This window comes from Harpegnathos saltator, unplaced genomic scaffold (genome assembly GCF_003227715.2).
Source record: "Harpegnathos saltator strain DR-91 unplaced genomic scaffold, Hsal_v8.6 scaffold220, whole genome shotgun sequence".
NCBI classification, from domain to species: Eukaryota; Metazoa; Arthropoda; class Insecta; order Hymenoptera; family Formicidae; genus Harpegnathos; species Harpegnathos saltator.
Genome location: NW_020230007.1, coordinates 398,398 through 426,033, shown reverse-complemented (window position 1 = coordinate 426,033; position 27,636 = coordinate 398,398). Strand labels below are relative to the sequence as shown.

The 27,636-nt window shown below is 48.6% G+C and overlaps 1 protein-coding gene across 3 annotated transcripts in view; it reads right to left on the bottom strand.

Annotated features, from left to right (window-relative positions):
- trc (Serine/threonine-protein kinase tricornered) overlaps positions 1–27,636 on the bottom strand; it is a 144,774-nt gene that overhangs the window by 63,372 nt on the left and 53,766 nt on the right. Inside the window, exon 1 of one of the 3 annotated variants that reach the window (XM_011142890.3) lies at positions 5,851–5,978. The exons of the other annotated variants lie outside the window; for them this stretch is intronic. Within the exon in view, the coding sequence (XP_011141192.2) occupies positions 5,851–5,938 (88 nt within the window). The 5' untranslated portion in view covers positions 5,939–5,978. Of the gene's footprint in view, positions 1–5,850; positions 5,979–27,636 lie in introns of those variants that run through there. 3 annotated transcript variants of the gene reach the window in all.

The following is a 27,636-nucleotide window of genomic DNA, read 5'->3' as shown; positions in this document are numbered from 1 at the left end:
GTGTATGTGTGTGTGTGTGTGTGTGTGTGTGTGTGTGTGTGGGTGGGTGGTCGATATATTAATTGTCGATGCACCCGGCATGCGCGAGACCGCTTGCTCGTCGATCGATTCGAACGTGTCGATACTTTCGTTTCCGATTAGATCGCGCGCGCGCGCGCGAGTCGCTTCGCCTGCAAACGTGCTGCGCAAAACGAGAGCTCTCTCTCTCTCTCTCTCTCTCTCTCTCTCTTTCTCTCTACACCTGCTCCCCTCCTCCGGTCTCTCCTCTTCTCCCGCCGATATTACTAATTATAATGCAGACGCGTATACGCGCGTTAACACACGTACGAGCACACGGTGATTCATTAGAGCCTTTCATCTCTCCGTATCTCCGGCGTTTCTAACTTTACAACGGAGTGACGCAAGCGCGACGACGGCGAGTAGATTCAAACGACGCACTTTCTATTCGTCATACTTCGCGGGAATTCGCGCGCTCTTTCTTCTCCGGCGCGGCCGCACACAGCAGGAAGACCTGCTAAAACAACGTGTCGTCGTATTGTATATTTTCACCGGGTCGCGTCATTGTTTATCGCGCGGGCAAATTTCAGCGTTTACACGTTTACTGTATATAAATAAAATACTTGGTGCGTAACTAACTGCGCAAATAACTCAATGCAATATTAATAAAGCGTCTCGCCGCGCAGGGGTGTAAATAGTCTTGCGCGCAGCCAAGAGAGCGAAACTTAAGACGCCGTTTTCGAGTGGCCGCTCGCGTGCTTTTCCGACGCGACGGGCTCTGCCGGCCGCGGGACGGGGACGTTTTGTTGGACGCACGATTCTACGTACAATGATACGCGCGCAAATTTTGTGCGCGACGCACGCTGGATCGGGAACGATCCATCCACGGAACGACCGCGCAGCGGAAACACGCGCTGCGCGCACGGCGAAAGCCAACGACCGCGGCCGGCACGACAATGGGCTATTTTTTCACATTTGTAAGTGAAAATCTAGACGCGTGTTCGCCTCGTTAGAAGCACCCGTGACTCGCGCGCGGCAGCGCGCGCGTTACGCCTCCACTTTCACTCTTACCCTTTTCTTTTCTTTCTTTTTTTGCCGTTGGATCTCCTTTTTTTTCTCTCTTCTCCTTTCTCGGCTCCAGCGAGCCGACGAGTGGACGAGTAGTCGTGTAAGCTTCTTCGCCATCGTAAAAACCGAATAGCATCCCATGGAAAAGATAATCATGGTACCTTTCGCGACAGTACACATAACTGCGCGCGGATATTACAGGAGATGAGATGAGATGGGAGAAACGACCGTCGCTAAATCACTGGCATCTCGAGAATCGGGTAATCCTCGGTCGGCGTTCGGTCGGAGGAACATCAAGAAGAGGAGAGAGAGAGAGAGAGAAACAGCCGATTCTCTCGCGAGTGACAGCGAGATCGTGTGATTTTTGCGCGGCGGGAAACACGCACGCTTTCCGATCGAACGCGGGCGCGGGCGTATCAACGGCACGGGAAGCTCATTATCGGCGAGAGTGAAAGTACATCCGCGTAACGACCGCGTCACTTTGTTACCGCCCATTTTTTTCCCGCGAAGTCGACGATCCTCCCGGCCGCGCGACTCGAGGGAAGTCGCCGAACGAGACAATCCAATCTGCGCGCGCTCGAGCTGCAAGCCAGGCGAATTTTACAATTGCTAAACCGCGAGTCCCCGCGAGTTTACGCAACGATCGGCCCGCTGAACGGAAACAGATCGATGGACCTTGGGCTGAGAGCGGAAACGCGAAAGAGAGGACGTCTATGAGGAGAAAATGAGCGTGCAGTGGCCGAATTCGAGGATTGAAAGATCTCAGCAGACTTCCCGGAGAAAAAGGAAAAAGAAAAAAGAAAAAAAAAGGAGAAACCGAAACCATAATTTGCAGAAATATCATTTTTTGCAGAACGTGAGTGAGGAGAATGTTGAATAATCGGGATATTTTTGTAATACGTATTAGCTGGACGCCTAGCAAGCCTAATAAAGGACCGATGCTTCGAAAACGAACGAGTGCTCTGTGTGTTGATAATTGTAACGGCGCGACAAGAGATTTACAGTCAGAAGAACCTTTCTTTTCGCGGTAAACGCGATTGTGGGTCCAGTCGGTGAAAAACAGACACATTATCCAAGCCTGCGCGCGGTTAATGCGAGTGCATACTGATTTATTACCGGACAACTATGCGAACGATATCGGCGGGCCGGTAATGGCAAAAGAAACCGCAGGCAGAGAGAATAATAATAGCGACGAGTCATATCGATTTGCGCGAGGGCTCTTTCGGCCGGCGTTTGCGGCTGTAAATGTAGCCGGGTACTTGGCGAAGGTACTATTATTATCCTAAACGCCGAACGATCCCGTGCGTTTCTCCTACCACGCTAAATTGTTTTCGCGATAATCGGCGGTTCGCGTTCCGCCAGAAAATACGCGGCCAGCGTATTTCTTTCGCGGCGCGCCAGCGCCAAGGGGGGAAAGAGAGAGAGAGAGAGAGAGAGAGAGAGAGAGAGAGAGAGAGAGAGAGAGAGAGAGAGAGAGAGAGAGAGGGGGGAAGAGGGAGATAGGGAGAGATCAATTTCACCTGTTAGCAGCACAGTCGGAATAATCACAAGGTAGAAAAAACGGCCGCAACGGCTCCCAGCTCTTGAGGCAGCGGCATGGATTTTAGAAAGGTGTCTTCGTCTTATCATCGTGTTCATTGTCAAGATGCAACCTCGATAATCGCACGCGTGGCAGAGGCTTATATTTTATATTGTTATATTACACTATGCGCGTCAGTCTCGACTTGAAACATTAACCCCGCAAACATCGTCGGACCCGAACGATCGCGACGCGACAGCTGCCGCGGGAGACACATTTTTAACGCCAATAAAAATATAGCAGCAAAGAGTTTATGGAAGAATAAAGTTAATTGGCCGGTACTTTTTTTTTTAATCAAACTATCAATTACCTACCTCCCCGTTAATTAATTTTAATTTAATATTTGCTTGTCACGATACTCCATCTGCAGTTAAATGAGTTACATGATCGATACGTTGCTCAGTGCAATTAAAAATTGGGGCCGATTAAATGTGCGGGCGGACGGACAATCGAGATGATTCACTGATAGAAAAATATAGTTGAATTAACTGTAATCTCACTATATTTTACAGTTCATTCTGGCGTCAAACATATTTTTATAGTTCCACAGTTTATAGTGGAACCTGCAAAATATAGTAGAATAAACACAAATATATAGTCAATGATTGTCTTAAATAATAATTGTTTAGTTACTTTTACCACATACATGGTAATTTCTCATGCACAAATATAGTGAGATTTAATATTCATACAGTTACATCTGTCATCATTTAGCAAATATTCCGATAATATTGACTATACAAAAGAGTTACTTTACCTATCATTTTATATTGGTATCCATACAATAATTTTAGAGTTTAACCTACTATAATTCTTAGTAAAAATATTATACGGTTGGTTATACTACACCTATATCGTAATTATTACCGATATTATGGTATTGGTAATACTTACTACAAATATGATATTTCGGACTATAATTTAGTCACTATATCATTATAGTTCCAAATATCATATACTTTTCTGTCAGTGTTGAACGCCAAATATAAATCTCGAAATAAAAGTCGGTCTTTCAGAGCTTCGGGGGACGAAATGGCGCTGGGTAAGCGTCCGAAGCGTCACCAAGAGACAATATAAACGCAGCCCGTACGGCGTTACATTTTATCTTCGATTCTCAGTTCACACACAAATCCCGCTTAGCGTCATTTAGCGTGCCCGTTTCCTCGGCCTCGGCGTTTCTAATCGCGAGCTCAATTCGCGAACGAACGGCGCGAGCGGTCTCGTTAAACGCGATCGCGGGAGAACGATCGCGCCGCACCTTTCCTCGATCTCGATCGGCGCGAACGATACCGGCTGGGATAAATATAGACGCAGCGACGAGTTTTCCCGTTGTCTCGACGATACCCTCGGCCGCTTTCACCTGTTTTTCCGCTTACTTTCTACAAACAGGCCTCTTTCTCCGGAGCCGCGTCGACGAAACAGAATCCGTGGCGAGCGCTGCTGCCCACCGCCTTGTTTGCGCAATAAACGCTTGTCAACAAGCCGGGCTCCGCGGTTTTTCAGAGAACAAGATCATCGCGCTCTGTGTGTCGCTGCGGAGCTTCCACGGAGCGAAAAGCTCGCGCCGCTCACGAGAGAGCTACGCGTTTGCAACACAACGCCTAAACACGCTCTCGTGAGCGTGATGCGCGTGATACGCGCTTATATGCAAGTCCCCCGGCGCGTTTATAAACTTTCCTCGAGACACACACACACACACACACACACAGAGATAACGCTCGTTGTTGATAAATACATGTGACAGTCGCTTAACTAGCGCGCTTTTGTCTCTGCGACGCTTGACGGCAATTTCTACTTTAGTCGAGACGACCCATTAGAAACGCGGAGACCGTTCGACCATTCGAACGCAAGGATAAGGCTGAAGGAAGTCGATAAGATCACTCGTTCAATGGCGGTCGTACGATGATAACGCAGGGGACTCGCAGATTAGATATACAATAAAACCTACGATCGCGAGATCATGTCGTATATTGAACGACAGAACGGCAGAACGCGATAGAGCAAGGTGAGAGCGGTTTCCCAGGTCGATCGTACGGAAGTTTAACCGACGATCGAGTTATTAAATCTACGAAAGAGAGAAATCTAACCTGACGGAGCATTTGTTAGGTTAGGTTTGCAAGTCGAAGCTGGCGAGTGCGCCATTAGTGGGCATTAATCGATTAAAATTTCCGTTCAACCGGACACACTGACTCTGATCGACTAAATCGTTGATTATACGCTGATCAATAATTAATTTCGTCAATCGATTAAATTACTCCATTTCAAATGTACGTCCATTTCAAATGTAAATTATTCGCGATCGGATGATACACGGCGACTTAACGATTTTCACTACTGATTGCTATTTCAGTTCTGATTACTTCAGATTACTCAGTCTATTTCAGATAATTTCCATCGATCAAGTACCGAACATATTTTTTACACACACACACACACTCGACGATTGGCTAATTTTGACTGCAGATTTCTTGACTGGTGATTCTTGCCAACTGGAAATTTCACTTCTCTAACACCCAACACTGGCAAGTGCCGGACATCGTTTTTCCACACATGACGACTGAGTTCAGTTTCGACGAGAGATCGCTTCGGCCGCCAAAAAATTCGGCTAACAAAGAAACATAGGGAGCTCAAAAGATTCTGAAAATTCTTTGTGTGAAAGTAAAGTAGTTCATCCGTAATGCAAAACTATTTTTTTGTTCACGCGGAATTCCATTTTCAATTCTGAGGGGATGAAACCACCCTTCGAAAAAAAAAAATCACCTTCATTTTTAACGTGTATCTTTTAAAATACGAGGCATATGCAAAAATAGTTTACACGAAAGTTGTGACGTACGTATTTCACACTCTTTGCAACTGTGTATTCAGATTTTACAAAATTGGAGGAGAACGGAGGGGGGTTTCAAAAAATTTCCAATTTTGTCAAGATCTGAATACACAGTTGCAAAGAGTACGAAATACACTACTACAACTTTCATATATAAATTTCATTCCGCACAAAGAATACAACAAAAAATAGTTTTGGCATTACGGACGAACTACTTCACTTCCGCGCAGTCTCAGAATTTTTTTCAATTTCCGAGATTCCTATATTTCCTCGCAAGTGAACCAATGCCCAACACTGGCGAGTACACCGGACATTTTTCCCCAGGCTCGAGCTGTCCACGCGTGATTACGAGAGCGCGGATCTTTCCGGGCAACGTACTGACCTGACAGGTAAGACTTGGCGCACGTGATGTAGCCGCACATCTGCCCTATCTTCGTCCACACGGTCTTGAAGAACTCGTGATTATACATCGGTAAACAATGCCAGCTGCCTCCTCCGCTTCTTCCGGCACCGCCGCCGCCGCCGCCGCCGCAACCACCCCCACCTCCACCACCACCACCACCACCACCACTACCACCACTATCCGCGTTCGCCAATTCGATCGTCCCACCTCGACGGCGCTTCGCGCGAACGCGATGCATTCGCGCGTCGCTGATTGCGCACTCGGCTGCGCTGCGCTGCGCTGCGCGAGTGTCGTTGAACTCAGGCGCGAGCGCACGGCGAAACGTCACACGAAGCGGACGAGCGCGCTTCCGAGATCGGCTCGCGCGACCTCGCGTTCGCGCAGCGCGACGGGGCCGACACCCATGTGCTTGCCGACGACGAGCGACGAGTCTCGCCACGACTCCTCGTGCTGCTTCCACTTGCTCGTTAGACCGCGCACGAGCGTGACGACATGGCAATCACGATGATCGCGTGATCGCGATCCTCGATTGTAGAATCTACAGGCGAAGACAAGACGTCGCGCATTGACGAGAGTCGCGTTCTCGGTTCGTTCTTGATCGGGGACTTCTGGGGACTGACGGGTGTGTCGTTGCGAGGGTGAGAGAGAGAGAGAGAGAGAGAGAGAGAGAAGCGTTTTTTTCGTTCCTCGAGTCGAGTATTATTCTCGGCTTCGTGTTTGTTCCAGAAGTGTACCGGCGGGAGTCGCGCATGGAGATAAAAATATCGTACTTGCACGTGTGGAAGGCACAGAGGGATTTATAGATAATTTAGGATGTCCCAGAGCGATCGTATGACGTTTTATAATACTCTGCAGCTTAATTCGGGAATCGGAAATCTGAATAGCGAAAACGCCGAGGGAGGTGGTCACCGTTCGTCGCAAAATCTTGCTAAGAATCTTGTCGCAATTTGTCCAACGTTACACATCCACGCGAGCAAGTCTTCGGTTGGAATTCTGCCCGAGTGCGCTCCGCTAGAAAGCAGTTAAAAAACGTGATCTCGTAATGGACTTCGTAAAGTCGAGTTTGCGAGGTGGGACCCGTTCCTCCGTTGGTTTATAACTCCAAAGGTACTCGACGTATCTCTCTTTGTCGAAACCTCGATTCAGCCTCACGTCGCCATTAAAGCATTACAGTTTCACGACGTCCGTGTACACACGAGACACACTACGCGTGCTCTCACTCGCTCGTTACCGTTCGCCTTTCGCGCGCTCTCGACTCGATTATCGCACACGCGTTCCGTAATGCCTCCTTTTCAAGAACGCGGCGCGACGCGGCGCGGCTTCGTACATGACTGTTATTCATAAGCTGCTATTCCGCAACGTATTCCCTCGATAACGTATTGAGATTTATAGCCTTATCAACGAGAGCGAGATTCTCCAGGCGGAATCGCGTCGAGTACGCGCGCGAGTCTCGTTACCTCGAGTGACTCTCAGTCAACAACGAACAAGTTAGACTAGAGCGAGCGCGAGCGATCGAGTGGCGGCCGGCACGTATAAGTAACTAATTGCGATCCTTGACTCCCTATTAAATCCTGCTCCATCGGCGCGACCTTCGAGACCTCTGTATTACGTCACACCACGGAGAAGAGGCATTACTTATTACACGCGGTCGCGCAGGCGTGTCCCCCGTCCTGTCCTTTATAATCGTCAACGCGCGCGCGCGCGCGCGCGCACGATCGTACGTCCCGGTGGCTCTTTAACCAGCTGAGAAAACACGAAATTACGCGGATACCCACAATTTTCTCGCCCGACGAGTTTACGCTGATATTCTCGCGCGCGCTCTGTCGCACGAGACCGTATATCAAACTGTTTAAACCGAGCGCTGCGCCGGCCGGCCGGCCGTCGGATAAACCCGTAATTCTAGGAACTCGATGCGTAAAGTGTCGCGAAGTAATGCTTCCATCGGGCTTCGTATGTAGGCAAATCCGAGAAGAGCGGCAGGACGATGGAGCGAGATGGAGATCAAGATAGAGGCGGCGTTTTCTCCGCGCGAGGGGACTCCAATCGAATAAATTTACATGGACAAGTTCGAAATATCTCGACGCGCATCCACCACCGCACTGCACACTGAATTATGTAAGTCCTCCGGTATAAAAACACAATCACATAAACGCGCGAGTTGACTTTTTACTCGAGGAAACGGATGTAGTCTCACTAATCGTGCCGCATGCTCCCTCTCTCTCTCTCTCTCTCTCTCTCTCTCTCTCTCTCGGACGTCTCGATTTAGCCGCGATCGACAAGCGACTCCCTTCGTCGGCGAGAAACGAAACACAGGTGTGCAAGAAGGAGGGGAGTGCGCGTTTTTCGCTCAGTTCTTTCCGATAACTGCAGATCGCCACCAGGCTGGGCGGTGATAACGTGGAAACGATTAACGTTTTTCTCCCCGACTCGACGACCGCGCAAGAAAGTGACGCTTTCGACGTCTTTATCTGAAAAAAAGTCTCGCCGGTATCTGACATTATCGAGCGCTATGCGTTTATTTCCTATGGCGTGGTGATAGCACGGAAACATGCGCCGTCGCGTTAAGCTGCCTCCACACCGTGGCGAGCGCGTCCGACGCGGTTTCGCTGTGGTAACTCCTGCTTGTCGCTTGTGATAAAATTCCGGCAACTCTTCCTTTTCTTGATCCTTCGCGACGTTTCTCGCTAGGCTGGGTATATATACATGCCACTGTTCTCCGAATGTAGATTTCGGTATCGCGAGTTTTCACTTGGAAATCGCGGCACGCGCACGCGCACGCGGCCAGGCCGAGGTCGAAACGGATGCAAATCGCGAGCGGAGCGCGTTATCTAAAGCGGTACTACCTGTTTTATTGCGAGTTTTCAGCGTGTAGCGATTAGATAATTCTCAAGCTCGCTCAACGCGGCGCGAACGGCTTTCACGAAGCGTTTCGGCCGCGAGCTTCCGCCCCGAGTCCGTTCTTTCGACGTAGTATTTCGACGTGGCGTATCGACGTGGCTCGACGCTTGCCGACAAAAATCGCGAAGACCCAGCAATGTTCGGCGGCCGATCGGTCGGCGAACAGCTGGCGGATCGCACGCGCTCTCGCTCGCTCGCTCGCGTGCGTTTGTGCAACGCTCGCGAATCACTCGCGGCAAGCAGCAGCGGGTTTTTAAAAGGCTGTCGAAATCGGCGCGCCGGCTGAAAAACCGGATTCCACCGGTTCCGCCGTCTAGCCGAATCGACTCGGATCGGCTCGGGCGGGCGTTTAAATGTCGCGGAGAGTCTCAGGTGTCAAGGCGCCGCGCCGCGTCGAGAGATCAATGAGCGCCAGGCGATTATTTTCTGACTGGAGTGTACGCACGGAAGCCTGCATTTTCAGGCAAATGTTACTTGCTTCGACTTGCATTAATTTATAGAGAGTGACCCGTCCTCAAAGGCCGCTTCAAAGTCTCTCGGGAGAAATGCGTTCGAAGAAATGTTTCGGACCAAAGTCTGAAGCCGGAGCAAGGCCTTTCGCTCTTTCGCTCGCCTTGAACCAAATAATTTTTCTTCAAATTCGTGATGAATATATCTCAAGGTTGTTATCGGGAAAATATTCTTTCTTGAAGATAACGCTTGCGTAAAAGGAGAAAAGTAAACCGAGCAATCACTTTTCTCGACAGCGGAAACAATGATATTTCTTCTGTGTACTTTGAGATCTTCGATAGAGGATCAGAAGAATGTACTGATCAGAGACTGAATGATTACTAAACGCTCATTTCTATCAAGTATGGGTAACACACATATACATACACACACACACACACACAAACGACGGAGTAGACACACCGCGCAAACGTCGGCATACATCAGTCAACATCGCGGCACGATGTACTGCCGTCACCAATATTTCTCGGTGCTTCTCTTCATCTTTCTTGGCCCGCCCGCGCACTTCGTCAGCGTGTGAAAAACGTTGCGACACACACACACACACACACACACACCGTATCAAGCAGCGAATCACCTCGGACGCGAGCGCGCACGCGAGCGATATTGCTTCCGTCTGACACAATATTGCGCGAGGCGGTGCTAAAAATTGTTCCCCTCCAGTTGTTTTTTTCTCCTTCGTTTCGTCCACTTTGCCTCACATGTCGCTCGTTGATGGATGACTTGCAAATGACCGGTAGATAACGTTAATGAGGACGGATAATGCGGCGGCGGTGTAACACGCGCGAGCAAATACGCGATTCGTAGAATGGAAGTAATGAACGAGTTTCCTCGCGTTTTATACGTTTCGTCCGTCCCTTCGATATTAGTGTTACATGACTAGCGTGTATCAGTGTCAAGTGCGCGATAATATTTCCAAGGTGCGAATATTATTTGGACAATGATAATCGAGCTCTTCTTTTTTCTGCCTTTCTCTCCTTCCCCCGCTCGCTCGGTGTGCCTGCTCTTTCGCCGCCTCTTTCTCTTCGAGTCGACTCGGATGTTTTCGATGCCCGTGCATGTTCTTCTCGTATCTCGTTATTAATCCGATATCACGAAAGCGGCGGTAACGTTGCGGGAATATCTCGCGCACGATGAGAGATATCCTCGCATCGCTGAATTCTGCTTTTTTTCTTCTTTTTTTTTTTTTTCGAATTCTACCTCGAATTGTTTGCCGAAACGCTTCTGAATGTCACGCAAACGTTCAACGGCGAGCGTCTCCGGCGAAACAAATTATTCTCGCGGCGAGGCTCCCCGAGTCGAAATTTAAAATCTGCTATAAGCCTATCTAATACTAAGTTGTACGCTGTTAATACTCACTGTGCTACAAGTTCTACCGTAATGCTCGTAACGCTGCCTTTTGGACTCCGTTTAGCTTCATATTCCTATCGAGGCCGATATTAAGCCTCAAAAGATATTTCTTTACTTTGACTACTCTGTAACTGCTCATCACTGCCCTCCTGTCCACTCAATGTCATTCTTTCCGTCATTATAAAATAAATATATCTTGTAATAATTAATGCATTAATAAAATAACATTAATAAAAACATTAAATAACATTAAATAATAATAATAATAATGATAACATTAAATAATTTTGCATATCTCTTAAAAATGCTTGTAGCACAGGCGTTATGCATGCGTTCTGGAGGCGCGACATAGGATTTGCAGTCGTTTTAGAGAGGCTTTCACAGCATGTCCTCCCTTAAACCTTAAGTTTGGAAACCCTAAAAACGGAAATATGTACCGATTTGTAGCAGTAAAAGAAAGCAAAATGTTTTCTTGCAGCATGAAAGGAGTACTGGTATCCTATATAACTTTAGATACGGAGATCCGTATCTAAATCAGTAGTCCTATAAATCCTACGTAAATTTGGAGGCTCACAGTAGAACTGAAATTTCGACTCGGCTCGTTTTCCCGATGAAATCCATTCAATCAGCTCGACGTGTAACACGCATGAGCCAACGCACAGACGTGAGAGCGCGCGTGTCACCGGAGAGCCGAGCCGAAATTTCAGTTTTACCGTGAGCCTCCAAATTTACGTAGGATTTACAGGACTAATGACGGATCTCCGTATCTAAAGTTACTACAACAGGATATAATACTCCCTTCAGCCGAGAGAACACGTTTCGACCACCCCCCCTCCCGCCCCGCCGCCGAGCACAAAAGTAAAACGCGCCCGCGCGCGTTCATTGAGAGTCACTTTCAAATTCCCTCGAATCGCTCTAACGTGCCGCGGCGCAACCTTTCGCCGACGGCGACGCTGCGACAGATTGCGCAACGTCAAGTGCCGACCGATCTCCGAGTAGGATCTCGCGTCGACGCGTCGTCCGCACGTCGATTTCCTTCCTCCCGCCGATGCACCGCGCGGTCGTGCGGAAAAGCGCGATTCGGAGCTCTAGCGTGGGAGGAGACACCTAATGCACACACCCGGGAGGGCGATAGCCGAGTAATGGGGTGCGAGGGAGAAAGCCGGGCCATCGGGTTATATCGAGCAGGAGCCTGACGAGAGAGAGAGAGAGAGAGAGAGAGAGAGAGAGCGGATCCTCTCTCGTCCGACGGCGCCTCGCGGAGCAGCGTCGAAAATTCAGAACAGATATCGGTCGGAGTTGCTCGTTACGTAAACGCCGTCGTCGGTTCGAGAGCGATTAAAGGCGAGCGATCAATGTCAACGTCGCGGCAGCCGAGCCTTTCACCCAGCGTCATCCACCTCTCTCTCTCTCTCTCTCTCTCTCTCTCTCTCTCTCTCTCTCTCTCTCTCTCTCTCTCTCTCTCACTCTCTCTCTCTCCCTATATATCTATCGGTGTATCTTTGTCAAATATTTATGGAAAGTTTCGCGACATATACAACTTTGCAATACGCGGCTTTACGACACACGTCGCGACTTATCGGTGATTTTCCCAAACGCCAGGTCAAACGGACGAACCGAGTCCTCCGACAGCGTTTCGCACTCGTCGAACGCGGAATAGTAGCCGCGTTTCAACCTCATATACCGTATGTCGCGCCCGGAAGACTATCCCACTCGAGAGAATTTTGTCCACTCCGGAGGACACCCGGAGGCGGCGGCCGCGCAGCCAGCGAGAGGCGCGAGCTTTTCCGCGAGAAGTCGCGGAGTCACACAAGGAAAACACACACCTCGCGCACGAGCACAATCTTCCCGCTCCGCGCGAGCAACAGTCGAGAACAGCCGCGCCGATTATTTTCGCGTCCCCGCGTTCACTCGCGCACTCGCAATCTGATCTCGCTCGAGAGATACCGGTGTCTCGCGACACCGCGAGATACCGCGCCGATCACCGATCTACCGCGCGTATCAGAGCTCGCGCATGAACCGGTCGTACGTGCTCTGTCTGTCTGACTGACTGACTGACTGACTGACTAACTGACTGACTGACTGACTGCCTGACTGACTTGGTTGGCTGGTCGGCTGGCTAGCTCTGACACTAGCGAGTGCGAGTGGAGGATTCGTGTGGTAGGATCGGGGGACGACTTCTGTGCCCACGCACGACTTCGCCTTTACGAGCAGGAAATGGATTTAAGTGTGCGTGCGTGCGTGCGTGCGTGCGCCGCAGGTGCGCAACGCACGCATGTGAGCGGGCGAGGCCGTCGAGGTGTTCGCGATTTCGCGCGCCACGTGGGAGCACGTGATTCGTGTTCGCATATTTAATTCGTTTATTCTCGGGAGCGGAAGTCTCTCTCGCGTGATACTAACACAGATCGGCTCGCCGCGCCGCGCCGCGCCGCGCCGGGCTCGAAAACACAGCACGAGTGTCGGCCGACAAATTGCGAGATGTTATCTCATTTTCAGGTGGAACGTGCGAACTGATCCTGTGTCTTATTTATAGCGCGGTATTTTGTCATCGGTATCGGAAGATTGTGGCCCCCGAAGTATTGTGTATGATAATGCCAATAATTCTCTGAGGCTGAATCGCAGTCCTGAAAATCCTGACGCGAGAATGCCGGGTGATGATGTCGCGCACGTCGCGATTTTCCAATTTCTTTATTGTTGTGTTTCTGCAACTAACAACAAGTAAACCTTGGGGGAACGTCAGACGCCGATTTGTTTCAAATTTTTTATAGTTATTTTTTCAATATATGTCAATATATGAAGAAATCTGTTATCATTTTTAGCTTAATTTTTTCAATTTTTTTTTCGAAATTTTTCAAGTTTTGCACAAGTATACTATTTCATACATATTAATCTTCTGGAGAAAAGAAAAAAAAAAAAAGTTTTTCTTCTTGTTCTTTTTTTTGTTCATTTTTTACCAGATTTTGACGTTAAAACTGTAGCTTGTTTGCTGGTGCTTGTGAGCCGAAAGATCACTCAACGTCGACGAATGTAGCGTAAAACTGAACACTTTTTCAACAATAACGTCAGCCATATTAGATCCGCCATTTTGAATTTTACAAAATGGCTCTGATTCATAACGGACGACACGTGTGTGCAAGTTTCAACAAATCAGATATATATATTTTTAAGAAATATTTTAAATATGTATTTTAAATATGTATAAAATACTGTACTTGTGCAAAACTTCAGAAATTTCGAAAAAATTGAAAAAGTTATAATTTAAGCTAAAAATGATAACAGATTTCTTTACATTTTGACACAAAAAATAACTATAAAAAATTGAAAACAAGTCGGCGTCTGACGTTCCCCGAGGTTTACTCGTAAGCTTTTTGGTCGGAGCTTAGTTGGAACTCATCTCTACCTCACCGGCTTATAATCCGAAAAGCTTCAACATTCTTATTTTCGATCTCGATTAAGGATACGCTGTTGAAGTATCGTACATAATTGTTTTCAACACCCTGCGTCTAAAAATACTCGACGAACGTGACGAGCCTCAAATGACCGTCGCGCACATTCCCCCGTTGCTCACGCACAATAAAACAATAAAACAGTTTCATTAGGGCGACTCTCGATATCTCTTATCCGCGCGCTGCGTCGAAGTAAAACAGCGAGGAGTGTCTTGTGAAATCGCACGTTAGTCAGAAGTCGCGTTGCGCTTTCTGCCGATAAAATTTCCCGGCCTCGATAGCCGATAAAAGTTTATTATATTCGCGTGTATTTTTGCACCATGCGAGCGAAGGACAGAAGGAAAGAGCGCCGATAAACGATCCGAGCGTCATACACACACGATCGGCTAACTCGCGCGATCGCTCGCCGATATCGCGGACAGATGCATCCGCGCTGATAATACGGTATCATTGTTTTCGAACGCTCTCAATCACCGCCGCGGTGCCGATCGGCGTTGTCTGTGTATTGGGCAACAAGGTCGCTACAAGATTCCGAGATTACCGAGAAGAGATATTTATTTCGCCTTTCTTGGCACAGTACCAGCGCAGCTGAATCGTTAACCGGAAGCAGAGTGCCGGAATGAGCACCATCAAGACGAAATTTGTGCTACATGCGATGGAGGCCCACTCGGATAAGCTCGCTCGTTTAACTTTTCGCCCGGACAACGAGCCCGATTTTCCTTTTTCTTCCTCTTCCTCTCCTTCTCCCTCTCTCTCTCTCTCTCTCTCTTTTTTCCTTTTCCACGACAACCTGGTTTCCCATTTCTGGTTGCCGGAGTGCATTAAAGCAGATGCCGCGAGCGGCTCGACTCGAAACTGTAGCCTAACGAGAGACCGCGCCGCGCCGACGAAAAATCGCAAGCCCAATCCCGTGAAGCGCCTGATATTAAATAGAAATTAACTTCTACGAGAAGTGTACATTAATGCGGCTGATAATACGGTCTCCGGTAATTTTTATGACAGATGCGAGCGCGCTTGCGTTCTCTCTGGAATGGCACCGTCGTGTCAAAACTTCAGAATACACTCTTTCCCGAGTCACGTCGTTGTAAAAACATTATCAGTTCGAGCGGCTAAATGCCCTCTCGACGTTGTCAATTTTGCGGCATCATCGTGCGACGATGCCTTCTACCAAGCATGATATATTCTTTCTGTATATATTTCCATATATCATATTTATAAGCCGTGACTTTAGAAACGTCAGCAGGACGCGATCTCCGACCTCTCGTCCGCGCGATCGTCAGAGAGATCGGCAATTTCATTCATCAATGTTTCCGTCAGCATGCAATTGTCTTCACTTTGCAGGATCGCAGGGTATTTATTCGACAGTCAAATTTGATACGACCGCCACGACGCATCGGAGAAATAATACATTTAGGGAACGAGGAGAGAGAGAGAGAGAGAGAGAGAAAGAGGGGGGGGAGAGAAAGATAGGGAGGAAGGAGAAGGGAGAGGGAGGCAGAGAGATAATACACGACGGAGAGCCCGACGAATCGCGTTCGATGGGACACTTCCTATCAGCTGACGTGTTGCTGACGACGATGGTCGAGGGCAAAAAAATAACAATTATTAATTCGCAGCGGCGTGGCGTGGCGAAGGGGCGAGCCAACGACGTGGCTGACAATGAGTTCAGTTCGCTTGGCCCCAATCGACGGTCGTGGTGACGCCATCGATATAAAGTTGCACGCGTGTGTTGACTAACTGTACCTCGCACGAAAGTACGAGCGCTTACACATACACACGCGCAGAATGTCCCAGAACCATAGCCGTTCTCTCGCTCGTTCCTCTCGACTGGCCGAGAGAGTCGAGGAGAGAACGACGATTCTCAAATGAGAGAGACATATATCGACCATGTATCCTGCGCGGGCTTCGCGCGGCAATTTGGGAATCCGATTAATATTTAATTTTTTTTCTCTCGAATTTCGAAATCACTCGAATCGCGCTCTCATTTCTCTCTCGAGACTCGATTGCTCAACATTAATTTTTTCTCTCTTTCTTAAAGCAAGGTACACACAAGCGAGTGAATGAGTTCCGAGTTCGTGCTGAGGTGAGTCGCCGGCGGTCACGACGTACGCTGATTTATAGGCAGCGGTTATCGCGTTCTAAAGAAATATTTGTCGATGATAGCAAGCTATCTCCCCGTTTTAAGATTACTATCAAGATTTGCATAGCAACCTATTTCCATATCGCGCAGCGGCAACATAAATGTAGACACAGATTTGTCGACAGACGTTTGTCATTTTAACGGTCACGGCCCGAGTAGTCTGACGAGTCCCGTCGACGGCGCGGATCTCGAGAGCACGTTTCTCGCGGCAAATGCGGCCGCACGAGTGTCAAGTGGTAACCTTCGCGAGCGAAAAACCGCCGCTCGGGACCAATAATCCCGGAACGCTCGGCGCGTATGCTGATGCACGCGCGCGCCGGAACGATGGCCGCGCGTTATAAATTAGCGCAGCGCGCGCGCGCGCGTGCGACGAGAGCGAAAACAACAACATAATGTTAAGCCCTCGTACGTGCCGCGGCGTACACGATACGCGGAGGGGAATCTACCGACGACATGTGAAATGTCGACGATTCTCGCGATCTGACAACGCGAGATGAGACATGCAACTTTTCTCTTTAACGCTACTTTGTGTCTTGTCACCTTGTGATACTTTATGATCTTGTGATATTCACTTGATGTTTCTTTTCCGAAACATTTTACGAGTATGCTCGAGCGATCTAAAATATTATTTCATGCAAATATCTTTTTATTTGGAAACAGCATGAAAGAATTCTCTCAGCGTGTCATTTCTTATTTCCAATGTCATCATCCAATATAGCCGTGGCGAGTAATCAGGAGCCACAATTTGGAGAAAAGAAAAAGAAAAAAAAACGTAATAAGGATCCCATAAAGTAACTCAACAAGGACCTGACTATAAATCCTTACTAAGGTCTTGATATCCACGCTGCGTTACATGACTTACTAGGACCCGATAGTATTACTTTATTGAGACCTGATGTCCAAATGAGACCTGACTAATCTGATCAGGACCATGGGATAAATTTCTAGTCGGGCTGAAGCGCGACGCGCGCCAAGTGAAAAACCCGACCCGCGATCGCGAATCCGAGAGTCGACTGGTTTCGCCCATTCGTCTTCCGGAGAAAAGGCAGAGGAGAGGAGAGAGACTCTCGTCTCCGTGAGCCGTGTCTCAATGCAGGTCGCGGCGGAGGGAATCGAGTTAGCCGCGCTCGGCGCTAACTCACTCACTCGCTCGTTACACTCGCAGCTTTGTGACTAATAAACTTATAAATAGCTGCGCGAAATGGAAAGTCGTAGCGCAGCGTTTAACACTTTTCCCCCGTTCGGCGGCGGTAAACCGATACGGTAACGACGTGCTTCGCGAGCGATATCGGTATCGCGAGCAACGCGACACCGAACCGATAATCGCCGATGCCTCTCCTCTCCTCTCACGCGGGCGCACTCGGCGTGCTCGGAGAGATGCGTGTACGGAGAAAGGGTTCGGTCGAATTGACGCGACGGCGAACGAGCGTTCCGGCCGGTGGAAAGAAAATATCCGGTTCTTGCGTATACAAATCGGTTCTACAAACCGAACACTACGGAGCAGAAGGCGTCTCGGTCGAAGGAAAAGAACGTCTGTCTCTTGCGAGCCAAATTCGGCTCGTTCACTCATCCACGTTAATCCCAGCAATCTCGTTTCCCCACACGCGCGTGATATACAAAAATGGATCACACGCATACGGTCGGAGCGTGCGGGGACTCCGTTCTCCGGACTAATTATCGCGAGCGGCTCGGCGGAGTATAAGAGGAGGGGGAGGCGTCTCACGACGTTACGCTAGCGAATAATAATTAGAAGAGCGGCGCGCTCGCGCGCGCGCGCGCGAGAGAGAGAGAGAGAGAGAGAGAGAGAGCCACGTCAGCCGCGTTTAATCGTAGTTGCTCGCGCCGGTAAAATTGGAGCGGCTAATCGGTAACCTAACTCCCGCAGGCGGTCGGGCAAGCAAGCAAGCGGGCAAAGCAAGCAGGCACCCACGCGATATCCTTGCGCGATGTAGAAACGAGGCGTCGTCTGCGACACACGGGCGTCACGCCGGCGACATAATATCCGCGCTCTCAATGGCAAGCCATGCTTGTCGGCTCGCGGGCGTACCACGGCCGCGTCGTGATACACTACTCAGGGTATCGTCGCTGTCTCACACACCCAGACGTAGTTTACGTCCGCAGGAACGATAGTCTCTCGGATGCGTCCGTCGACGACGACGACGCGAGTTGACGAAGGCAAATATCCCGAGCAAATGAATTTCGAATGGAAACGAGAAATCGGGGTGACAGGTACAAAAGCCCGTGAAACGCTGGCCAATGAGGGAGTCGTCGAATAAGAGTGTGTGTGTGTGTGTGAGAGAGAGAGAGAGAGAGAGCATTAAAAAGCACTAGAAAGAAAAATATTCGTCGGTTTCGAAAGCGAAAAGAAGAGAGAGACACGTCGCGAGCGCGTCGAGTATCTAAAACGAGAAAGGGAGAAAGAGAAGAGAGAGAGAGAGAGAGAGCCGGGACTTGAACGGCGCATGTTGTTTTATTCTCGGCCGAGAACGCGATGCATAAAAATACAAAGCCCCGAGCCGGAGAGTAAACGTGGCGCGATCGATGAAATAAACAGCGTAGTAACTTATCGCTGCACGCGGAAAAACGCGTAGCCGCGGTCGAATCCGCGGGAAAATAAACCGCTCCTTTGGCGCGATAAGATAAACCGGTCCGGGCGCGTTATCTGCGGAGATCGAATGCGCGAAAACAAGAGGGAGAAATAGCAGCGAGCGTAGATGAGCGCGCGTTAATGCCGCGTCACAAAACGTCGCGTGAAAGTGGGTCTCTTCGCTTGAATAAACATAAATCGTCTGTATTGCCAACACACGTAAATATATTCGCAACCTAGACGATATATTTATTTATTTATTTATTTATTTATTTATTTATCTATCCACATCCTCTCTACAAAATGCGAGACCCGACATTTTCGTGAAAGTATATACAAATAAATAAATAAAAATATAAATAAAGTAAAAATGTATTTCAATAATTTTAGATAAAAATATAAATATATTTTTCTTTATTTTCCAAAGATAGCTAAAGAAATAAATAAATAAAAGCGTATCGTTTATTTTCCAAAGACAGTTAAATAAATATAAATATGTATATATATTTCCCAATATCCACGAAAATATCGAAAATTTCGATCGCGCAATCTGACGCGCGCGTTTTTCTCTCCTAGTTTTTCCAAAAAACTGCACTCAGCCAAATAGTTCTCGCGACGAGGGTCCGCACAGGTACGGGAGGCATTCCGTCGGCAATAATTCCACCAAGTTCGTATTTCCGTGAACAGTACGGAGTGGAGTACCGCGCATCAAGAGTAGACTAACTGTCGAGAACCGAGAATGATCGATGGATGCTCGTGGCACGCGAGATCTCTCTCTCTCTCTCTCTCTCTCTCTTTCTTCCTTCCTCACTCTCTCTGTCTCTCCCTCGCCCGTTCTCCTTCTGTCGGATTCTTAGCCCATCTATTGATCGCATCTACTGTGGGAAGATTCCCGCTGCAAGATGCGACGATGATTGCTTCAGGTAAGGAGCCAACTCTTCGCTCCTCGCTGCCTCGGTGCCGATCTCACAAAGCGAGATGCAGGACGGTGAAGGAGGGAAAGACAAGAGAACGAGAATACAATCTCTGTATCTGTGAATATACCATTTCTTCCGGTATCCGCTCGTACAATGACATCGCTCGTTCCTTCGTTAAACCACCGCAATTAGAACTATCGCCTACTCCCACGAATGTTACCAAGACGAGAGAGAGAGAGAGAGAGAGAGAGAGAGAGAGAGAGAGAGAGAAAGAGAGACAAAGAGAGTGGAACAGATAGAGCCTCGCGCGCGACCGCGCAGCCGCGGCCGTAAATTCGCGGCTGCAATTACGCTTTTTGTAAATTGCGACGGCGATAACAAGGACGGATTAGAAGCCGACGCCGATATAGCCGAAGAGCAGCGAGTGCCGCGTGATTAACTGCTGCACTTAAGAACAGCTAAGAACGGAAGAGCCATTACACAGGAAGGTGCTAAATGTGGTTCCCCGAAGTGGTTCTGACGATGCCACCACCACCCCCTTCCCTCCTCTTTGCGAATTGGGGTTTTAGACGCGCGGAGGGGTATCGCGCGCCTACGATGACGAATGCACCCCGTATAGCTGATGTGACACGGACGCGCGTTTATCCTCGCGGAAGCCGGCGGCGAACCCCGCGAAGCCCTCGAGAGGTCAGAGCCGAACTCGCAACTGACGAAAACCGAGCGATGACGGTACAGGAAAGTGTAATTACGCTAAGTACAGCCGTTACGCGGGCGGTCGGCGTTATTAGTTATTTACCGAGAGAGAAAGAGAGGGAGAGCGCGCGCGAGGCAATTCCCCGACGAGAGTTCCGCGCGATCGCGAAGTTTCGACCGAGAAAAGGATCGCGACGGAGAGACAGAGAAGGCGAGCCGAGCCGAGCCGAGTGAGCGCGAGAGAGAGAGAGAGAGAGAGAGCTCAAACGCGCGTAATAATGAATATTATACTAACGTCGTTAATTTCGATGTTAATTCATTAAGCGAGCCCTTCTTGTACATTTCATTCCACTTTCGTTGCGTGACTGTTGTGAGCAAAGAGGGACAAAAAGAGGAAAAACAAACGACTATTCGCAGGTATTTTTCTAGGCGGGAGGAAATGTCGAGACTACTTCTGCGCGAATGTCCCAGAAATATGATCACAGGATTCTTAGGAGACCCAACGACGCTATAAAACGCGATGGTTAAACGAGAATTACGCGCAGGGATAAATCGACGTTGATGGCTTGATCCGAGCGGGATTGCGACGGAACGGCGACCGGCCGCGCCGTACTTGTCGTAAAAGCCGTGTTTTCGGGCAGTATATTTTCGAAAATAGATAATCGAGTCGCGTTAACGCGCGCCGATTACGGTTTCTGCGTCCGATCGCGGCGGATGAATCTTTATACGAGTCAATAAAACGCCGTTACAAGCATTCGTCGATCACTATACACATGGGCCACTATATATATAGTGGTGCTCGGCCGCTGTATACAGTTGCTCGACATTTACAGTCGTTCGCGATACGAGTCACGATTTCTTACGCCCTGAGTATCCGCCGGGAGAAGGATCTCCCGAGGAGATTCAATTCGGCCGGTGAACGTCGAGAATCCTCCTGAGAATCATTCTCGTCACGTAATTATTAACAGTCCTGTGTTATATATAGAAAAAAAAATTTATTTCGCCCTTGATTGTGGTATCCTCGCGCGATCAGTCGAGATTATTTCATCGTACATAAAAAATATTAAGCAATGCACAAACATACGAGAAATATAGATTGACATGTAACATAATATAGTATTTACTTCTTATTTTTTAATATTTGTTAAACATTTGTAAATTAAATATCAAGTGCAGATAATCTACGTGCAATGTCCCACGCGTCAATTTCCACGGGAGAAGGAATTTTCAGCAAATTGTTTTGCTTCCCAAACGGATCGAACGCCGGCACTCATGGAGAGTCAAGGAAGCGCAGGACACCCAGTATACACGCGAACCGGGCGAACTGGAGATTTCGAAAATCCGCGAGAGCTTTTTATCGCGCGCGCGATGTAATGACAATAATCCCGCAACATACGTGCGCGCAGGAGCACGCCCGCGAAATAAGTACGATAGCGGATCGAGATTGCCGACCCGATGACCCACTTTCGGCCGGGCAGGACACGCGCGCGCGCGCGCGGCGGTCCCGCGGTTACGCGATGGTCCTGCGGAGTCAAGGTTGGCGAATCTGCGAGCCGCGAGAACGACCACGTCGTGGTCGCCGGGAAAACTCGACGAGGCGGCGTTTCGCCGCGCTAATAAACCCAACGGCGGCACGACGAGCGCCGTTCTCGGATACGCAGCGTTCCCTTGACCGAGATAATGATACACTATGACGCGAAAACTTACACCACGTCGCCTTACACAGTGTTCCAGAACTATCGCGCGCTCTTGCCTCCGGACTGCGCATTCCTCGCCGAAGGTCGGGCGAGGGACTTAATCATGCGGATATATCAAGCGCGAGGAAAATCGCGTCCGACAGTCCCTCCCCCTCGCGGAGGGCCGACGCGCGGTCAGAGTGCTCCTGATCCTGTAGGCGAATTTCACCACGGGTACCTCACGTCAGCTTCGATCGCGCGGAGGACGCTCGTGGAAAATTAAAATATCACCCCCCCCCCCCGCGAGCTCCGACGAATCGAGGGAGGTCGAAGCGACGAGACAGAAATTCGCCGTCCGGGGACAAATTTCGTCCGCGAAATGGTGCACCGCGGTGGCGGCGGCGGCGGCTAAATTCGTTGGTGGGTTCGAGAAACGGTCCGAGTCGAGTGTCGATGCAAAACTGGAACTGGATAATGGCGAGAGAAGAGAGCGTCGTAACCTAGTTCGATAGAACGAGAAACACGCTCGACCCCGGAGGAACTTGGCCGGCAAAAATACCGGATTTCGATATTGGACTGAATATAGTTACATCGGGCGCGGGAATAATACAACGTAACCTCAATGAGTAGAATCGCAAAGTGGATCACGCGCGGGTCACGTAGTTACAGCCCGAGGCGGCGGGATTAACGCGTAAACATAAGGCGAAGTAAAAAATGCGGGGTTACGCATCGCACAGCGCGGTGTCGTCCTCTTCCGTGCTGACACGTCGGAAACAAAACGAACGTATATCTCGGGGATTGCGGCGATGTGCATTTGACCGGACCGGCCGGTGGATAAGAGTACGAATGTTCGTCTCTCTTATCGTTCTTCCGGGCGATAAGAAAGCGCGCACGTGTGTGCACGCGTGTGTGTGTGTGTGTGTGTGCATAGGAAGATGCGCACTGCATCTTCGAGTAAATGTCCCTTGTTTCGAGAGTTTCGTAAGTTTACACGCCCGCTGATCCGACAAAGTGTTTAGATTTACGCAGAATATATATATTACGCGGATTCTAGTGAGTTTAACGTTTATTAAATTGAAGCAGAAATTCGCTTTGTTTCCTGTGCGCAGAGTGTAATTTTTTATTTGTAATTTTTATTTGTAATTTGATATTCCCGAGAACAGAATAATTTCTTCGTTCGATACGACGCGATAACGAGTCTTTCCGAAATTTGCATCAAATATAATTTAACCCCTTGCCCGTTTTTTTTTTCTAAAAAATATAATTTTGTAAAACTTATTCGAGAATTCGAAACGCCAGAGCTATGACGTGTATATATACATGGCAAGGTTCGGTTATAACATCGGTTCTCAAGCGCAAGTTTCGATTTGTTTCATTTCTATAATTATGTCCGCCATATGAGATCCGTCATTTCGAATTTTGTATTCATTATTTCGAATATTGAATATTGTATAATATTTCGCACTGGATTTGTATTCAGCGACCCGAAAAAAGATACTGATTTTGAAGTATACATTATTACTTAAAATTTCATATAAACGAATTTATTCTCTAAAAACGAGTTTTGTTCGGTATATGTTTATTAATAACAAATTACTTATTTGAAGTTGACTCTAAAAGTTAATGTATTAGTTAGAGGAACATTTTAATCTAAAAAGTCCAACAGATATGTTAAAGAAATATGTGAAAAATTTTAATTATTTTAAAAAACAAGCTTGGATGAATAGGTGGCACTCTGGGCCACGACCATTATGTGGCAAAGGGTTAAAACGCTGTGATAAAGAAAGATATTCTCTCTTCAAGATAACCGTGCGCGTGTGCTACTTACAATTGCTTCGATCGACCAAAACTTTAATAACTCTAATCAATCGGGCTTTGAACAAACCGTTACTTGAGAGAAAAAAGTAAACCGGGTGATGGATCTTCTGAAAAGTACGCTGAAAAGTACGCGCGTCGCGAGAAATGCGCGTTTCGACAAAGTTGGATCCCCTCGCGGAAATCTCGGTTTCCGCTCAGCCGGCCATTCAATACGGCTCCCGCCGATGTTTTTAACGTCGATCAGCCGACCTCGTTAACACCGTTGGGGGAGGATTCGGCGAATCGGGAAGTAACAAACGGTGCGAACGCGCCGCCGAGAGTAATCTCGCGGCGATTGATTGCGAACGGACGAGGTATCGACCGCGCGCGCCGCTCGCTCAGGTCCGACGCTGTAATGGAAAAGCGAATTGAAACGTAGTCTCCATTATCGACATCCACGTATCCGTCCGACTGAATTCGATATGCCAGTTAGCAGCGTCATCGCGATATCGAAATCGAATACACACGTGTGACTCTGCTCGGTAATCTTTCACCGACATTCGTCGATTCGATCGCAGGGTAGATAGGTAGGTAGGTAGGTAGGTAGGTAGGTAGGTAGGTAGGTAGGTAGGTAGGTAGGTAGCTAGGTAGGTAGGTCGACCGGCCAATAATACCCATCGCGGAATATCGACAGGGAAAAAGAAACACGCGGGATCCTTAATGGAGCCCGACGATGCACTCGCGCCATTTTCACCGTCGTGCGCTCGCAATCAGTTGATAGATGTGTGTATTTTGTCGGGAAAGGGACCGAGATCAAAGGGGGAATATGGAGTGTGGGCTTGACGCCGCGCGTAAATTTTACATATTCGTAGCGGCCGAAAAATAGCCCCGAGGCACAAAGTTTCGCGCGTCTTTTTCGCCCGGCGACCAATGGAGCGGCCCGAGTAATCTCGTCAAGATACACATCGGCGGCGCGGCGGGATGGCCTCTAGTATCCGTTAGCGTCCGTTTCGATCGATAGCGGCGAAAGCGCGTCCGCTACGAAAACATCACGACGACGATGGGCGCGCTATGTGTATATGTACGCGCTCGTGCGTAGCAGAAATAAAAAGCCCGCGAGAACGCGTTTGCAAATGCAGCTCGTCGGCCTGCGCCAAATATATACGCGTGTGCGCGCATTTCAAATATATTCCCGATATATTTCCGAATCGCTCGTGGGAAACACGTGCCGGCAGCGCCGAGTGTAAATTCCGCGTTACGCACGTACGTTTATTAACGCGCGCATTGCGAATTACCCGCGGCCGTTCGTTTGCGAAAATATTTCGCCCGACATCGATTCCGGGCCGGTCGGTCGATATCGCTCGACGCGGCTACGCCACTTTCAAATTCGCCAAAGTCCCGGCCGGCTGGAATTAACAATTCCAAACTGCCTGTCGTGATGATCTCCCTCGAGGACGAGCGTGCGTAACGTTTCACGTCGGATCCGTTGCGAAAAAAAAAAAAAAAAATCGCGCGACCACTCTCTGCGTTTGCACTCCGTGGGTTTCACGCGCGCTTCAACGCACGTGCGTAACGTAAACATACGCGCGTTGTACGGTTGCGCAAGCACGCGCTCGTTGCGCAACGCGGCTTTGCGCGGAGCGAATATAAGTAGGACGGGATAGCCCCGTTATCTCGTAAACGTATCGTTCGCTTTACGCCCACGGACAGAAAGAGAGCGAGAGAGAGAGAGAGAGAGAGAGAGAGAGAGGGGGGAGGTGGATTAATAAAAGCGGTAAACGTACCATCGATTTCCGCGGGAGGTAATAACGACAATTGCAATGGAAACACATCACCAGTTATTTAGAAAGTCGGCTTGGAAAGTGAGTACCTCAGTTACGTCAGTGCGCTTAGAATCCAGCAGAAATCCGATTTCGGTATAGGAGGATGGCCGCGCGAGATACCGTATTTAATTCGACGACAATCGCGCGGTGAGAGAATCGTCCCGATCAACGCGACGCGTCCTAGAGCGCAAATAGACGACGTCGTATTTGCTTTGCGTCCGGCGAAATGTCCGACAAACTTTATAATAATAAGTAGGAGAGAGAGAGAGAGAGAGAGAGAGGGAGGGAGAGAGAGAGAGAGAGAGAAAGCCAGTATCAGCCACGGACAGCGTCAGACACGGGTGGGAGGGGGGGGGGCAGGGGTACGTATGGAGAGGCAATCGAAGTCGCCGCGGCTACGACGAGCGTGTACACACCGCGGAATCGATAGCGTTTTTCCGCGGAGAACGCGCCTCGTCATTTTCGATTCTCGCGGCTCCGGCGGCTACGGGAGCGTTTCGAGTCAAGCTCGAGCTCGCGCGCGCGCGCGTCGCCTTGACCCAAAAATCCGCAGCAACGTGGGATTCACGTTGACGCGGAGCCCGTGCCGCCGCTCCGGGCTTATTCACCGGGCCCGCCGCTCACCTAATCCATAATTCCGTCACGCGTCGCACGCTTTGATACCGGTTCCCGGTACTTTCGAACGCGCCGCACCGAAATTGCCGCCGCGACTCGGAATAATAATTATCGGCCGCTCGCTCGCCCGTATGCGCCGGCATTTATTCTTCCGCATGAGGATTATAACCCGCCTTGGAGGCGGCCGCGCGCGCGCACGTCGGTTTAATGGGTCATCGCGGAAATGATCGAAAGCGGCCGCGCGGAATAACGGGGTTAGTCCTCGAGCGACCTCGGCTGGGCGAGTCGCACGGGCGCTCGCGTTGGCGCACTCTGTACGCCACTCGAAATGGATCAACCTGTGCCTTTCCGCTGTGAAATCGCTATTTCGGCGATGGTCGCTCTCGAGTATTTTCTTTCATTCCATCAGACGGAAAGTCTGGCAGGGAGGAGAATGGATGAAAATGGCGATATTGAGATATACAGACACGCGTTAACCTTGCAAATTAATCTATTAATCATGCAAGTACCGTTGAACTTGAAAGATTAATGCGGAATTTCGAGATGTAACATTGTACGGGCTAATTTTTACTTTGATGCTGCACTAGGAAAAATGTATTGTTGCGTGAACCAAAATTTTGTCGCAACAACAAAATAATTTGATTAAAATATGCCCAACAAAACTGTTTAGTTTCTGCAAACAAATATCTTGTTTCATTACGGTTTGTTCGTATAACGTAATACTTTTGTTACAGCAACCAAAAAGCTTTAACTGTGTAATTTTTGTTAAAAATACTACAAGTTTTTCTTAATATATAAAATCTAAATTTTAGTGCACGGAAAGACAGAATAGTATCCATTGGACATTATTTTAGTTTATGTAAGATAATATTTCGTTATTATGTAATTTTTATGGATAAAATAACTAGAATGCTTAATTTTTATATCTGAAGTTTAAGAGCAAAATCATTTAGTCCAGAGAATAGAGCAGAAAAATATATTTAGTTGAGACAACTGAATATTTTGTTATATAAAACAAGATATTTGGTTGCTATTAAAAAATGCCTCAACTAAACAGTTTTGTTAGAGATACTAAATTCTTTTTCCTAGCTGTACCGACGCTTACTCTTGGTACTTTATTTTGAGGCTTGGAAAAGCGCTTATTTTCAAGAATTATTTGAATCCCTATAATCTCAAGATTACCCTACAAGCTGTACTCTAAATTTCAACGAGCAATGTACTGATTATGTAACTCAACTGCAGATAAAAAGCATGTAAAATAAACGAACATTGCAGTAACTCACACGCAGAGATAAATACTGAAATCAATGGAT